Source organism: Heterocephalus glaber, unplaced genomic scaffold (assembly GCF_053883595.1).
Source record: "Heterocephalus glaber isolate CG9 unplaced genomic scaffold, H.glaber_assembly_v1.0 deba00001497, whole genome shotgun sequence".
Lineage (NCBI taxonomy): Eukaryota > Metazoa > Chordata > Mammalia > Rodentia > Bathyergidae > Heterocephalus > Heterocephalus glaber.
This window is the reverse complement of record NW_028258320.1, coordinates 43977448-43992323: the sequence shown is the minus strand read 5'-3', so window position 1 is coordinate 43992323 and position 14876 is coordinate 43977448. Positions and strand designations below refer to the sequence as shown.

The 14876-nt window shown below is 37.0% G+C and overlaps 2 protein-coding genes across 6 annotated transcripts in view; one reads left to right on the top strand and one right to left on the bottom strand.

Annotated features, from left to right (window-relative positions):
* Noc3l (NOC3 like DNA replication regulator) overlaps positions 1-14876 on the top strand; it is a 48766-nt gene that overhangs the window by 30696 nt on the left and 3194 nt on the right. For 2 of the 5 annotated variants that reach the window (XM_021253075.2, XM_004838537.4), the window contains one exon: positions 242-12199. The exons of 1 other annotated variant lie outside the window; for it this stretch is intronic. In XM_021253075.2, the coding sequence (XP_021108734.1) occupies positions 242-370 (129 nt within the window). In that variant the 3' untranslated portion in view covers positions 371-12199. Of the gene's footprint in view, positions 1-241; positions 12200-14876 lie in introns of those variants that run through there. 2 more of the 5 variants (XR_015440370.1, XM_013069865.3) reach the window with 2 other exon arrangements.
* Positions 11282-14876, bottom strand: part of Plce1 (phospholipase C epsilon 1) — a 376383-nt gene continuing 372788 nt past the window's right edge. Inside the window, 1 exon segment of the mRNA XM_087184946.1 lies at positions 11282-14876. Within this exon segment, the coding sequence (XP_087041072.1) occupies positions 14841-14876 (36 nt within the window). The 3' untranslated portion in view covers positions 11282-14840.

Below are 14876 nucleotides of genomic sequence, written 5' to 3'. Positions count from 1 at the left end.
GGTACCAAAAAAAAAAAAAAGAAAAAGAATTGATAATTAGGATATATGTTTGGGGTTGGAATTCAATAGAGATGGTTAGTGAGACTGTTTCAGTCAGTATCTAACACCTGACCAAGCATTTCATTATTGTATTTCACTTGCTGGTGTTAGTTAGTGCTTTTTATAGCTTTGCTCATAGCTTGGCTTTTACTTACAGATAGTATAAGTAACTTGAACTCATATTTTAAAAATCTTTTTCTAGGATAAATTTTTACAAGGGGAGTCCTTTCTAAATGAAGATTTAAATCAACTAATCAAAAAACATTGCAATGAAGTTGCTACTCAGTCATCCCTGGATTTCACCAAATATTTAAAAACGTCACTACAGTAGTACAAAAACGAAGAACAGTGGTCTTTTTTGTATATTTGTGTGTATGTACAGATACGTATAAAGACATGTTGTTAACTTAGGACTTTTTATACAAGGAAAACATCCTAAGAACGATTTGGAAGAGGAAGAGTCATCCTTTTTGTGGCATGGGGCTCTACCCCAGTTTTGAAAGTGTCATTTCTTTAAGAAAGGAGAATTGAAAGCCTTTTTTTTCCTTCCCAAATGTTTTGGAAGTTTCCTTCTTAACGAACTGTTAAGTTACAGTTTTTCTTTTTTGTTATATGAGAATTAAACCTAGGGAGTGCTGAGCTAAATCTGCAGTTCTTTTAATTTTTAAATTTTGAGACAGTCTCACTAAGTTCTCCAGATTGGCCTTGAACTTGAAATCTTCCTGCTACACAGCCTTCTGAGTAACTGGGATTACAGGTATTTACCACCATGCCCAGCTTAAGTTATAATAAAAAAAAAGTTTTGGATTTTATGTGTGAATGGTACTGGAGATTGAGGCCAGGGTCTCCTGCATGCATGCTGGGTACCCACTCTACCACTGAGCTCAGTTATCAGATCCAAAAGGGCATAGAGCATGGAGAAATTAAGATTGAGAAAGCTTTTTGCATTGAGCTATTCCTATAGCTAAATATTCTTTAAATAAACACTATTTTTATTGCAATACCATAGAAATGAGAAACATTCTAAATTTGAGTGAATATAAATTTTATGAAGGTTTTGGAGAAAAAAATTGCTTGAATTTAGACACATGTTCACTTGCTCATATTGAATGATATACCTCAAGAAATAACCTTGACTTGGTCTTTTTTTTTAAAAAAAACAAATGTTTGTTGTGGCTACTTTCAAACAAAATTTGGATATGATTTTAGTATCTTTGAAATTGTGTGCATTTTGTTACATGCCCTGGAGGGTGATGGGGGAAAGAATTTTTCCTGGGAGGAAAAAAATAAGTCTGAGACTACCATTCTGTTTTTTAATTTTTAATTTTTAATTTATTTTTATTTTTTATTAAATTCTTTTATTGGTACATTGTAGGTATACAACACAATTACATCTCATTGGGAATTGTACCTTTACATAATGCATCTTGCTTCTTATTTTTTCCCCATTCCTAACCCCCTTCACGTCCTCCACCCTTCCCTATTTACAAAGACTTTATTTCCATTTTTCCCATTTCTCAGCATTTTTCCTTTCTCTTTTTTCCTTTCCCCTGCCCCTCCCACTACCCCTACCCCTTTGGACCTTTTCTTCCTATTTTACATTATCGATTATTCATTCTAATCATTGGTACGTTTTAGGTATACAATATAATGACATTCATCATTGTAAATTTGCACCTTTATAGTCTCTCTTGGTTCTTATTTTTCACCCTTGCCCAGCCCTCCCTTCAACCCCTCCATTCCTCCCTTTACAAAGGTTTTGTTCCTATTTTTCCGTTTTCTCATATTAATCCCATTCCCTTCTATCCTTTCCCCTAGCCCTCCCACTTCCTTCAGCTTTGCCCCTTTTCTTCCTATTTCACATTGTCTATTATACATTTAGTCCTTATTTACACTTTCAGTTTCTCACACTAGAGAAACTATTCGGTATTTATTCATGTGTGTCCTATTTATTTCGCTTAAGAGTATTGCCTCAATGTGCATCCACTTAGCTATAAATGTCTGTAATTTCTCATTTTTTATGGCTGAGTAGTACTCCATTTTATAAAAAAACCCACATTTTCTTTATCCAGTCTCCAGTTGATGGGCATTTGGGCTGTTTCCAAGTTTAAGCTATTACACACTGTGCTGCTATGAACATGGGTGCACATATATCACTGTGGTATGATTCTTTTAATTCTTTGGGGAAGATCCCCAGCAGTGGAATAGCGGGGTCAAATGGGATTTCCAGTCCTAGTTCTTTGAGGTATCTCCATACTGATTTCCACAGTGGTTGCACCAGTGTACACTCGCACCAGCAGTGGAGCATGGTTCCTCTTTCCCCACAGCCCCACCAGCATTTGTTTTTGGTTGATTTCATGATAGCAGCCATTCTTTCTGGAGTGAGGTGGAATCTCAGGATTGTTTTCATTTGTATCTTTCGAATGACCAGTGATGTTGAACATTTTTTCATGTATTTATTTGCTATTTCTACTTCTGTGTCTGGGAAATGCCTGTTCATTTCAGATGCCCATTTTTGGATTGGGTCTTTAAATTTGAGAGGTCTGATCTTTTTAAGTTCTTTATAGATTCAAGATAGTAGACCTTTGTCTGAGGAACAGCAGGTGAAGATGTTTTCCCACATTGTGGGTTGTCTCTTCACACTGCTGGTGGTTTCTCTTGCAGTGCAGAAGCTTTTTAATAAGAAGAGATCCCATTTGTTGATTGTTTGTGCTCGTTCACAGGCAACTGAGGTTTTGTTCATAAAATGTTTTCCTACACCGATGTCTTCAAGGGTTCTACCTAACCTCTGTTCCAACTGGTTCCGAGTTTCTATTTTAATATTTAGATCTTCAATCCATTTTGATTTTAGTTTAGTGCATGGTGAGAGATAGAGGTCTAGTTTTAATCTTTGGCAAGTTGAAGCCCAATTTTTCCAGCACCATTTATTAAAGAGGCTATCTTTCCTCCAGTGAGGGTGTTTGGCTCCTTTGTCGAAGATGAGATGGCTGAGTGTGTCTGGCGTTGTTTCTGCATCTTCTAATCTGTTCCACTGGTCCTCAAGTCTCTTTCTTTGCTAGTACCATGCTGTTTTTATCACAGTAGCTTTGTAGTATAGTTGCAGGATGGGGATTGTGATACCCCCTGCCATGTCTCTGTTACCTAGAATTGCTTTTGCTATTCTGAGTCTCTTCTTGCTCCAAATGAATTTTTGGATTGTTTTCTCGAGGTCTGTGAAGTATGCTGCTGGGATCTCAATTAGAATTGCATTAAATCTATATAGCAATTTTGGAAGTATGGCCATTTTCACTATATTAATCCTTCCTACCCAGGAGCAGGGGATGTCTGTCCATTTTCTGATATCATCTTCAATCTCTCTTTTCAGAGTGCCATAGTTTTCAGAGAAGAGGTCTTTGATTTCTTTCGTTAGGATGATTCCTAGGTATTTCATTTTTTTGGATGCTATTGTGAAAGGAATTATTTGCCCTATTTCTCTCTCAGTGAGTCTGTCATTGGCGTAGAGGAAAGCTATTGATTTTTGTGTGTTGACCTTGTAACCAGCTACTTGAATGAATTTGGTTATTAAGTCTAGAAGACTTTTGGTGGAGTTCTTGGTGTCTTCTATATAGAGTATCATATCATCTGCAAATAATGACAATTTGACTTCTTCATTTCCTATCTTTATTCCTTTTATTTCTTTCTCTTGTCTAATTGCCATGGCTAATGTTTCCAGAACTATATTGAACAAGAGTGGTGATAGTGGACATCCTTGTCTTGTTCCTGATTTTAGTGTGAAGGATTTCAGTTTTTGACCATTTAGTATGATATTGGCTATTGGTTTTTCATAGATGGCTTCTATCAGTTTGAGGCAGAGACCATCTATTCCAATTTTTTGTAGGGTTTTTATCATAAATGAATGTTGGATTTTGTCAAATGCTTTTTCTGCATCTATGGAGATAATCATATGGTTTTTGTCCTTGGCTCTATTGATATAGTGTATTACAGTGATTGATTTTCGTATATTGAACCATCCCTGCATCCCTGGGATGAATCCCACTTGATCAGGGTGTATGATCTTCTTGATGATCTTCTGCATTCTGTTTGCCATTATCTTATTAAGGATTTTTGCATCTATGTTCATTAGTGAGATTGGCCTATAGTTCTCTTTTTCGGTTGGGTCTTTCTCTGCTTTGGGGATCAAGGTGATGCTTGGTTCCAGGAATGAATTTGGGAGTATTGCTTCCCTTTCAGTTTCACTGAAGAGTTTAAACAGAAGTGGCAGCAGTTCCTCTCTAAATGTCTTGTAGAATTCAGCAGTGAAGCCATCAGGACCTGGGCTTTTCTTAGTTGATAAGTTTTTAATCACATTTTCAATTTCATTGGTTGATATTGGGTTGTTCAGAATTTTTAGGTCTTCTTCGTTCAACTTTGGTAATTCATATATATCTAGGAATCTGTCCATTTCTTCTGTGTTGTCCATCTTATTGGCGTATAGGTTCTAGAAGGTAGGTATTGATGATCCTCTGGATTTCTGCTGGGTCTGTTGTAATTTCACCCTTTTCATTCCTAATTGCATGGATTTGGGCCTTTTCTTTCCTTTTTCTGACAAGGTTGACTAAAGGTTTGTCAATTTTGTTGATTCTTTCAAAGAACCAACTCTTGGCTTCCTTGATTTTTTTGTATCGTTCTCTTAGTCTCCATTGCATTGATTTCTCCTCTGATCTTTATAATTTCCTCCCTTGTATGAGCTTTGGGGTTGTCCTGCTCTTCTTTTTCTAGAAGGTTGAGGTTTAGCATCAGGTTGTTTAATTGGGCTCATTCTGTTTTCCTAATATGTGTATTCACTGCTATGGATTTCCCTCGTAAGGCTGCTTTCATTGTGTCCCATAGATTCCGATATGTTGTATTGTCATTGTCATTTAATTGAAGGAACTGTCTGATTTCTTCTTTAATTTCCTCTGTGACCCATTGGTTATTCAGAAGTGTGTTGTTCCATTTCCACGTGTTTATGAAATTTTTTGAGTTTCTTTTGCTATGGATCTCCAATTTCGTCGCACTGTGGTCTGATAATATACAGGGGATAACTTCAATTCCTTTGCACTTACTTAAACATGTTCTATGTGTGAGTATGTGGTCTATTTTTGAGAATGACCCATGTGCAGCTGAGAAGAATGTGTATTCTGATTTTGTGGGGTGGAAGACTCTGTAAACATCTGTTAAGTTCATTTGTTCAAGAGTTCGATTGAGTTCTAGTATTTCATTACTTATTTTTAGTCTAGTTGATCTATGTATTTGTGACAGTGGGGTGTTGAGGTCCCCCACTACAATTGTATTAGTGCATATATGACTTTTCATGTCCGTTAGTGTTTGTTTTATATAGTTGGGCGCACTCGTGTTTGGTGCATAGATATTTATGATTGTCATCTCTTCCTCTTGGAATCTTCCCTTTACAAGGATGTAGTGTCCTTCTTTGTCTCTCTTCATCAGTGTTGGTTTGAAATCTACTTGATCCGCAAAGAGGATAGCTACTCCTGCTTTTTTTCAGGTTCCTGTCGCAGGGAGTATTGTTTTCCACCCTTTAACTTTCAGTCTATGAGTTTCCTTTTGAATTAAGTGTGTTTCTTGTATGCAGCATATTGTTGGATTTTGCTTCTTGACCCATTCTGCCAGTCTGTTTCTTTTGATTGGTGAATTGAGACCATTAATATTGATGGTTATAACTGAAACATATTGACTTGTCATTGCCATGACTTTTTCTTTTTGTTGGATTCTCCCCCTTTACATTTAATTTCTTGTCATGCCAGATGGGTTCATTCTGCTTTGCTTCCTGGGGTTGTGATCCTCAATGTCTGTTCCTAGGATATTGTGTAAAATATTTTGGAGTGCTGGTTTGTTATTCATGAAGTTCCTAAGGTGCTCTTTGTCATGAAAGTATCTTATTTCTCCATCCATTTTGAAAGATAGTTTTGCAGGGTGCATCAATCTGGGTTGGAGGCTGTTTACTTTTAGGGCTTGGAATATGTCACTCCAAGCTCTTGTTGCCTTGATGGTTTATGTTCAGAAGTCTCCTGCGATTCTGATGGGCTTTCCTTTGTATGTGATTTGTTTCTTTTCTCTGACTGCTTGGAGAACTTTGTTCTTCTGTTGTGTTTCTGGAATCTTAACAATTATATGCCTATGTGTAGATGTTTTTTTGATCAAGGCTATTTGGAGTCCTATATGCCTCACTTACCTGTATGTCAAGCTCTTTTCCCCTGCTTGGGAAGTTTTCTGCCATTATTTCTGTGAAGAGATTTTTTTAATGTCATCTGCACTCTCCTGTTTCTTCATTGACTCCAGTCAGTCTTTTGTTATTCTTCTTTGCATCATCTAGCAGCTGCTGGATTGATTTCTCATGTTCCCTTATAATTTTGAAGCAATGTATCTTTTCCTGGTCACTAATTGCAATCTTATCTTCTCTGTCTGAAATTCTGTCCTCACATTGGCTCATTCTGCTGTGTAGACTTTCGATGGAGTTTTTCATGTCCTGGAAATCTATTTGCATCTGTTTTATGGATTCCATTTGTTTCTTATGTTGGGATTCCATCATGTTCCTCAGCTCCTCTCTAGATTTATTAATCATGTCTTGCAGCAGTGGGATGGTGGCTCAGAAGCCCCTACCTCTCGGCCGGGAGCAGCGGGACTGAGTACCTTGGTCTGGTGGTCTGATGTCCTCTGCATCTTTGTAGTGTGGAACCAGGTGGCTGCCTGTCTGTAGCGGGGTCTACCATTCTGTTTTGATAGAACCTTTTTTTTTTGGTACTGGGGATCGAACTCAGGACCTTGCACTTGCGAGGCAGGCACCGGAACCACTCAGGTAAAGCCCTGGCCCTACCATTCTGTTTTAGCAATAAATGGGATATAGCAAAAGACTTTTTTTCCTCTTGGTACAGGTAAATTGTATATTCATATGAATATAATTATAAAGCAGTATTTTATATAATAGCAATGGCCATATTCTGGGCATGCCGTGTGAAGTATTTGTATAAAAATTTTCTGTTCAATTAAATGGCTGCTTTTTCTCTTTTCTATTGTGAGAATTTTATTTTTTTTGAAATGGACAGCAGTCCAGTTAAATAGATCTCTTCTTGGGCTGGGGATTTAGCTCAGTGGTTCTGCCGCCTGCCTTGCAAGCACAAGGTCCCTAGTTTGATCCCTGGTACCACAAAAAAAAAAAAAAAAAGAGAAAGAAAAAAAAGATCTTTTATTGCTTCAGTCATGGAAATCCAGTTATATTGATCTGGAGCTTAGCGCTCTTTTCTCATGAGATAAGTTAACTGGAAATTCCTTTTCCATTGCAGGAGAGAGGGGGCAGATATAAGCTTAACCATATATGTCAATTTGTTAGCATATTCTTATATGCGATTTCAAAAGTATTTCTGAGGTCACAGTTTTAAGGCTTGATATTTAATGGTGAAAAAGGAATGTTTCAGAAAATGTTTGCTTGTAACCTACCATTTACATATAAAACAAAGTTCAAGAAAATGAAATATTTGTTTGAATAACCAAAGGGTCTGTCACCATCAGAGCACAAGTGACCAATGCATGTCACAAATCATTTATTTCAAAACATAAGACAAATACATATGTCACTTTGGCAGCAAAAATTGTAGTTCGTGAAAAATCAGTTTTAAAATAGAAATTTATCAACTGTTTTATGCTTGTATTATGCTTTCAACATTCTTGTTTTATATGTATAGTTAAGTATACATAAAATATTTGAACGTCCTGTATGAATTTGAGGATGAAATATAGTTGTACATTTACTTATATAACCTATTAGTTTTGTTTTTGGAATTAAATGTTGTTGTCATTAGTAACTAAAGACAGACCCTGAGGCTTCACTAATCTACAGCCTCATTTTTTCTTTCTTTTTTTTTTTGCTACAGGGAATTGAACTCGGTTCCTTGCGCTTGCGCAGCAGGCTACAGCCTCATTTTTTTCAACCAGACAAATGGCGTACTTACTATATGCTTAGCACTAAACTAGGTACTTAGAAGTAAGGTGGGGTAATGATATAAAACAGCTTCAGTATTCCATGATCTTAGCTGCTGAGTTAAGTTATTTGCACACTAAAAAAAATGTGGTATTATCTAATTCAGTGTCAGAATGAGTTATTTCAGAGTTCAGAGACCTATGCCATCCATTATCTCAGAGCTGTTTGACTGCAGGCTTGAGCATAACAAACATTTCAGAGTAGCAGTAATCATGTAGATTCAGTATGTGTTTCAAAGAGATTCAGGTATTCTTGTGTCAAAATCCTTAGCTGTCAGTCAAGATTGCTTTTAGAAAGTTGATACATAGAGATGAGAACATAAATTATTAATGGATCATGGAAATGTTGGCCTGTCTGAATTTTGTCTAAGAAGTAGCTTCCCTTTTTCTCTGATAGCTTTTAGGGGGTCCATGTGTTCACCTTTTGTGGCCCCAGTACTGATGTGAGAGAGAGGGGCAGGGACTGCCACCTTGCAAGCACTTCCCTGTAGGCTGCTTCTTACTCTGTCATGTCTAAGTCAAAGACACCAGCCAGGAAAATCCCACTCTTCATTGGCATAGGAGCATAATTGTGGTGGAGCTTTGTTTTAGAGTTAACTTCCGTTTTACTGGCAAGCCCTCATTGCTTTTCATAATTAAGGAAGACCTAGGGTGTCTGGGCAGAGGAGAAGTCTGCAGAGATGTGGAAGATACAGTTAAGAAAGGAGAACTGGTACTTATCATACATGGCCCACTCATTCATGAGCCTCCACTGTCTGCAGAGCCATTGCGATGGGGTGGCATTTTGTTACTCCACTATTGTTCAGATTTCATCTTTATCCTCAGCTGGAGAATTTGTAAATTTGTATTGGTTAAGGATAACATATAAAGAGGCTTTACCTCAAGAGAGTACTTTCAGCCCAGACAGTATGGTCACTTCCTCCAGCTCCCTAATTCTTTAATGCCCTCTAGTAATCTTTTTGTTTTTGGTACCGGGGATGGAACTCGGGTCCTTGAGCTTGCGCAGCAGGCAGCAAAACCACTGAGCTAAATCCTTGGCCCTCTAGTAATCTTATTATCTTGCAAAATAATGACAGTTACAGGTAGGTGGTTGAGAGGAAGCTAACTTCTATTCAAACATCACATGTCATACTGAATTCTTACTCTCACCCTTTATTGCCAGATAAATTTTTTTAAAAAGCTAGTGCCACTTAACAGTGACAGAATTTGTGATCACTTCTTTTCACTTTTACTGAAGCTTCTTGAAATATTGTTATAAACCCAGGTTGCCTATTTAGGTTCTTTTCTATATTAACTTTACTCATAAGAATTTGCTACCCAGATTTCTTATTGCCTAAAAAGTATAAAATGGTAGTGGGTTATTTTAGTGGTTATTTTAGTGGTTATTTTAGATGCATTCTGAAGAATGGAATAATTTCATTTAGTATTCTGATATAACTAATTCAGATGTGATAAGCTTAAATAAAAATTTCATGGGGCCGGTGATTTAGCTCAGTGGTTTCGCTGCCTGCTGCCCAAGCGCAAGGACCCGAGTTTGACCTCGGTACCAAAAAAAAAATTTCATGTTTCTGGCAAACACCAGGTTGTGCTGGTCAGTTATAATGAGTCACATGCCTCAATGACATTTTGGTCAGTGACCAACTTCATGGGAATGTCATGGGATATGACAGTGGTCTCCTAATGTTATAATAGAGCTAAATACTTCCTATTGCCCAATGATGTCACAGCCATCTTAGTTTGTATAAGTTCATGTTGATGTTCACATGCATTTCTCCGAATGCATCCCTGTCATAAGTGACACGTGATGGTAGTAGATTGTACACTGCTTTACATGTTTAAGCAATGTGTCCTCCCTAAAATCCCAAAGACTCAAATTACAATTCAGTATGTACTTTATCCTCAAAATGTGATAAACAACCAAGTTGGGGTGCAATGTAGGCAGCAGGCTGGGTTCACTCACTTGCTAAACACCCAAGTCTTACATTCAGTCTGAGGGAAGTTTTAGATTTGTATTGTAACCAAATTCACAACTATGTTCAAGTCCATGGTGGGGGTGGGGTAAGGGAGGGAGGTTAGCAAGCATCAAAGCCAAATGATAAATCTGGAGAGACTTGTCTTGCTTTGTGTTTTATTACCCTGCATACTTTGGCTTTAGCCAGTCAGGCCATTAACTCAAAGTTTAACCTATGATAAGCCAAACCAAGCCATTTGCCTGTTAGTTTATAGAGACTTCAAAGACTGTTTCCAGGATATTTTAAAAAATGGGATAGCACTGCGAATTTATTGCAGATTATTTGGTTAAAAGGAAACCTGTAGCACTATACAAACAATATTAAACTAGAGTAGAGCCCAAATTCTCTTGGCAAGAAAACGGTAGTTAAATAAGAACTTTCAGTGACATGAAAGCTTTGTTGTGTACATTTTTTTTTGGTACCAGGGATCGAACTCGGGTCCTTGCGCTTGCACAGCAGGCGGTGAAACCACTGAGCTAAATCCCCGGCCCTGTTGTGTACATTTGACACTTCTATTTTCAGAATATAACAAAACAAAATACAGGTATTCATTTTTGTAACTGGTAAAAAAAAGTCTCAAAGCAAAGGATTTTTTAGTGTGTTTTATAATTTTAAGAAAAATGTCTTAAAATTTAATACCAATGGAAAGATAAAGTTTGGGGTTTAGAGGAAAAAAATTCATTTTTAAAGTCATAACTTGCTTCATACCAAGATTAAGAATCCATTTATTACACTTAACTGGGTTTTGTACAGCAAGGTTTTAAAAAAATAATTTACATCAAATTGCAAATATGACTTGGATCCATAGCTGTTCAGTTAATGAGAAATGAAGATGAAGCTATTTTACATGAAAGTCTAACCCATTTTAGATGTTGAGTATACATTTTAGTTTGTCTTCAAATAATGAGATAGAACCACTAATGTTTTTTTAATCCACAGCAAGCATACTAAAAAATGTATGGCTAATAAATATACAAATACAGTGTCAGTACAAACCTTGCAAAATAAATAAACCTACCTTAAACACAAAACTACTTTTGATTTAAAAATATGATTAGGTTTTTGTTAAGACATCACAACTCTTATTCTAAATTCATTTTGTGAAAACCAGAAATGAAATAATCTGTGAATATATGACCAATAACCTTTACAAAAAACCAGCATCTTTTCTATATGTAAAAAGAATAGTAAAGAAGAGTGCATTATGGTACACAGTATAGTAACGATGTTGAATTACTTTTAATGAATCTTACAGAACTTATTTATATTTGCAATGCCCAATAGCTTTTTTTTTGGTACTGGGGATCAAACTTGGGTCCTTGCTCTTGTGCAGCAGGTAGCGAAACCACTGAGCTAAATCCCTGGCCCCAATGCCCAATAGCTTTTATTTCTCAGCCATAAAGTATATGCCTAAACTATGTAGTTTGCTCATTTTCAGATCTCTGTGCCTCTTGTTCCCAGTACTGTAGGTTGAGTCAGCAAACTCTGGCCCTTGGGCCAAATCCCACCTACCATCTGTTTTTATAGTGCCCTTGAACTAAGAATAGCTTTTACATATTTTAGTGTTGTTTTGCTTTTGGTACCACGGATCGAACTCAGGACCTTGCGCTTGCAAAGGCAGGCGTGGTGCCACTGAGCTAAATCCTTGGCCCAGTTTTTACATTTTTTAATGGATGAAAAAAATCAAAAGGATATTTGATATGTGAAAATTATATGAAATTCCAATTTCAGTGTCCATAAAGTTTCACTGGAATACAGCTATTTTCATTCACGTATCATCTGTGCCCTTTGGGAGAGCACGCAACTTAACAAAACAGTTACAACAGAGGCCATATGGTCTCCAACCCTAAAATATTTACTGTCTGGACCTTTGCAAACAAAATTATGCTAATCTTTTTTCTTTTCTAAGAGTTACTGCAAGCTTAGGGATTTTTTTCCAACTGCTGGCATTTGTAAAATGGCAGTTCCCTGTGCTTCATTGCTTTGTTCAGATCAGTAAATTGGTTGGTTGCTATTAACCCTGTGCCATTTCACTTTTCCTCAGCATGGACTTCACATCGTGTGAAGAAGGTTGCAGTTCAGAAGTCAATTTCCAGTTTAATGAAAATAAATTATGTTTCTTTCCACCATGTTCATTCTTGGCTTTAACTTCTTGCCAAAAGATCTTCACCTGTAACATAGTATACATAGGCTTATTAGTGTATTGAGCATGAAGAAGCAGAAATATTTACAGCCTACGAAGAGTTCTGAGTTGTTGAGCCAACCGAAATCCACAACTCTGGTGGCTCTGTTTGGGGGAATCTATTTCCTACAAACTCAGTGTTAGAACATGATGTTTCTAGGAGTAGAACATTAGAAAATTTTAAAAATCGCATTCAAATAAGTTGTTTAACTTTTATTATTTTTGAAACTTTATGATAATTTTAGAACAAATAACATGAAGCAAAACAGTAGCAAAAACACTGAACTTGTTATGAGCACATACAGAAAGACTTAAGTGTTCTTAGAAATGTCATCTTAAAGGAGGTCAGAATACGGTATATAAATACTTATAGTTTCGCCAATGGCTGTTTTTAAAAAAAAGCTTCCCCAACTCTAAGTAAAGCTGTGAAGTTAACCAAATGATTATAAATGTCTGCTTGCTTCAGGAAAATTGAATCTGAAGGCCATCGTCTAGATCACTGCCGCTCTTCCTGCTCTCCTAAAATAGTAATGTCATCATGGTATGCATATTATTTTAAGTTGCATTTCTAGTAGAGTTGTATTCCTCTGTACTCATTGCAGTCTTGGAGCACACAGAGGGCTGCTTAAATGTAAAGTAGTACATTTCTGACAAATTTACCAGCCTTAGTGTAATTTTACTCCATCATGACTAAAATTACAATATAGACAAGTATATGCCATTATCACACCTGTAATATATTTGATGCTAAGTTCTGGGCATGAAAATAATATTTTAAATGTTGATTAGTGTCCTTATGGCAAGATCCCAGACCCACTGTTATACTGAGTCATTTTCTAAAAGTTGGGCTCATTGTTGGTGCTTAGTCTTAGAATTCATTTGGCTCTTACAGGAGACACCGATATCTCATCAACATTGGAGCAAACAAGAAAGTGAATTTGGAACTTTAACATTTGGGATACCAGATGTATCTCAATAGAAAGTGCTGAACTTTATCGGAGCTACAGGATTGCATGAATACTCACTGTGATCTGATGCTATGTGGTGTCAATTGTTGTCACAGCTGTGAGATTTCTTTTTGATGAGTCTTTTCTATAAACACTCAACAACCCTGAATTTCTTGGAATAGATGGATGTGCATATACTTTGGAGGGAGTGGTTTCCTGTATTTGGCCTCACTTGATATTTTGAAAGAGCCTTGTAAGTGTAGTCTGGGGCACCACTTATTTTGGGAGATGCTCCTTAAACACAGAAACATGGTCTCAGTGTGTTGGGTCTTCCTTTGGACTGGTAAAAATCAAATTTGGCTCGTTCTAGAAGTACCAATGAATTCTTTTATTGTGAACTTCTGCAGTTTGGCAACTTTTAATGAAAAATCCCAGACAATGATAATACAGATGGTGAAGCTGTGTGGTATAAGCATCAGTGTCTTCACTCTGCTGTTGATTTCTTGTGAGTTTGAATCCTAGACCTACTATGGAACAGATAAAAAGTGGGCTTTAATGATCTCTTAGGTTCATTAAGAAACTAAGTGAAACCAGGCACAGTGTCATGTGCCTGTAGTCCCAGCTACTCAGGAGGCTGAAGCAGGAGGATCATCTGAGCCCAGGAGTTCAAGGCCAGCCTGGATAACACAGCCAGACCAGTTTCAAAAAATTACTTAAGTGAGAAGTAGAAATATGTCTGGTTCCTTCATATGCTTTTATTCAGATTCTATATAAATAATCTACTTTAAAATACAATGATCTAGGGCCAGGAATGTAGCTCAGTGGTGCCACACCTGCCAGGCAAGCGCAAGGTCCTAAGTTTGATCCCTTGGACCGGAAAAAAAAAGATACAGTGAGCTGGATATTGTAGTATACACCTTTAATCTAAGCACTTGGAAGGCTGAGACAGGAGAATCATGAGTTTGAGGCCAACCTGGGCTACATAGTAAGTCCAGGGGAAGCCTGGAGTACATAGTGAGACCCTGTCTCAAAAAACCGAAAACAAATAAAAAACCTCAAAGAAAAACAAAAAGATAAAATGAAACTTACTCTGTATGTGAATATTAAGTGGCCTGGCAACACCTTAAATACTATATTTTCAAGATGGAGGTTATTATGTTATTTTGCTTTCTTTTTAACCATCATATCCTGGATGCCATATTTTTATATTTTTAATTGAGGCAGAAGGAGATGAGGTTGTTAAGCTAAATCAAACCCAGTTAGCCTAACATAAAACTAGGAATCCAAAGGATAAAAGCTGAATGATCTATAGATCCTTTGAAAAATGTTCATGTGAGTTATTAATAATTAAGATAGTCCTATGTCTGATGAAATAAGGCTTTGTGGCACTTTGGTCAAGTTGGTTACCTTCTTGGGGCCTTTGCTTAGTTATCTACAAAATAAGGTCTAAAATGTTAAAAGCTTACAGTACTCATGGGTTCAGCACCCTTGTCCTTTTTCAAGGCACTGTTCCCAGCAGCCTTTGGGGGATATCCTCGTGGAGAAGACACAAGATAATATACTCCCTATGCCTAATAAAGTATTTTCAGTTGAGCCTTGTCTCAGAAGGCTGCAATGACTTTGTATACCTGGTGAAACATGCTGCCCTTAGTCAGTGTTGATTATCCACTCTGTCACTGGAGA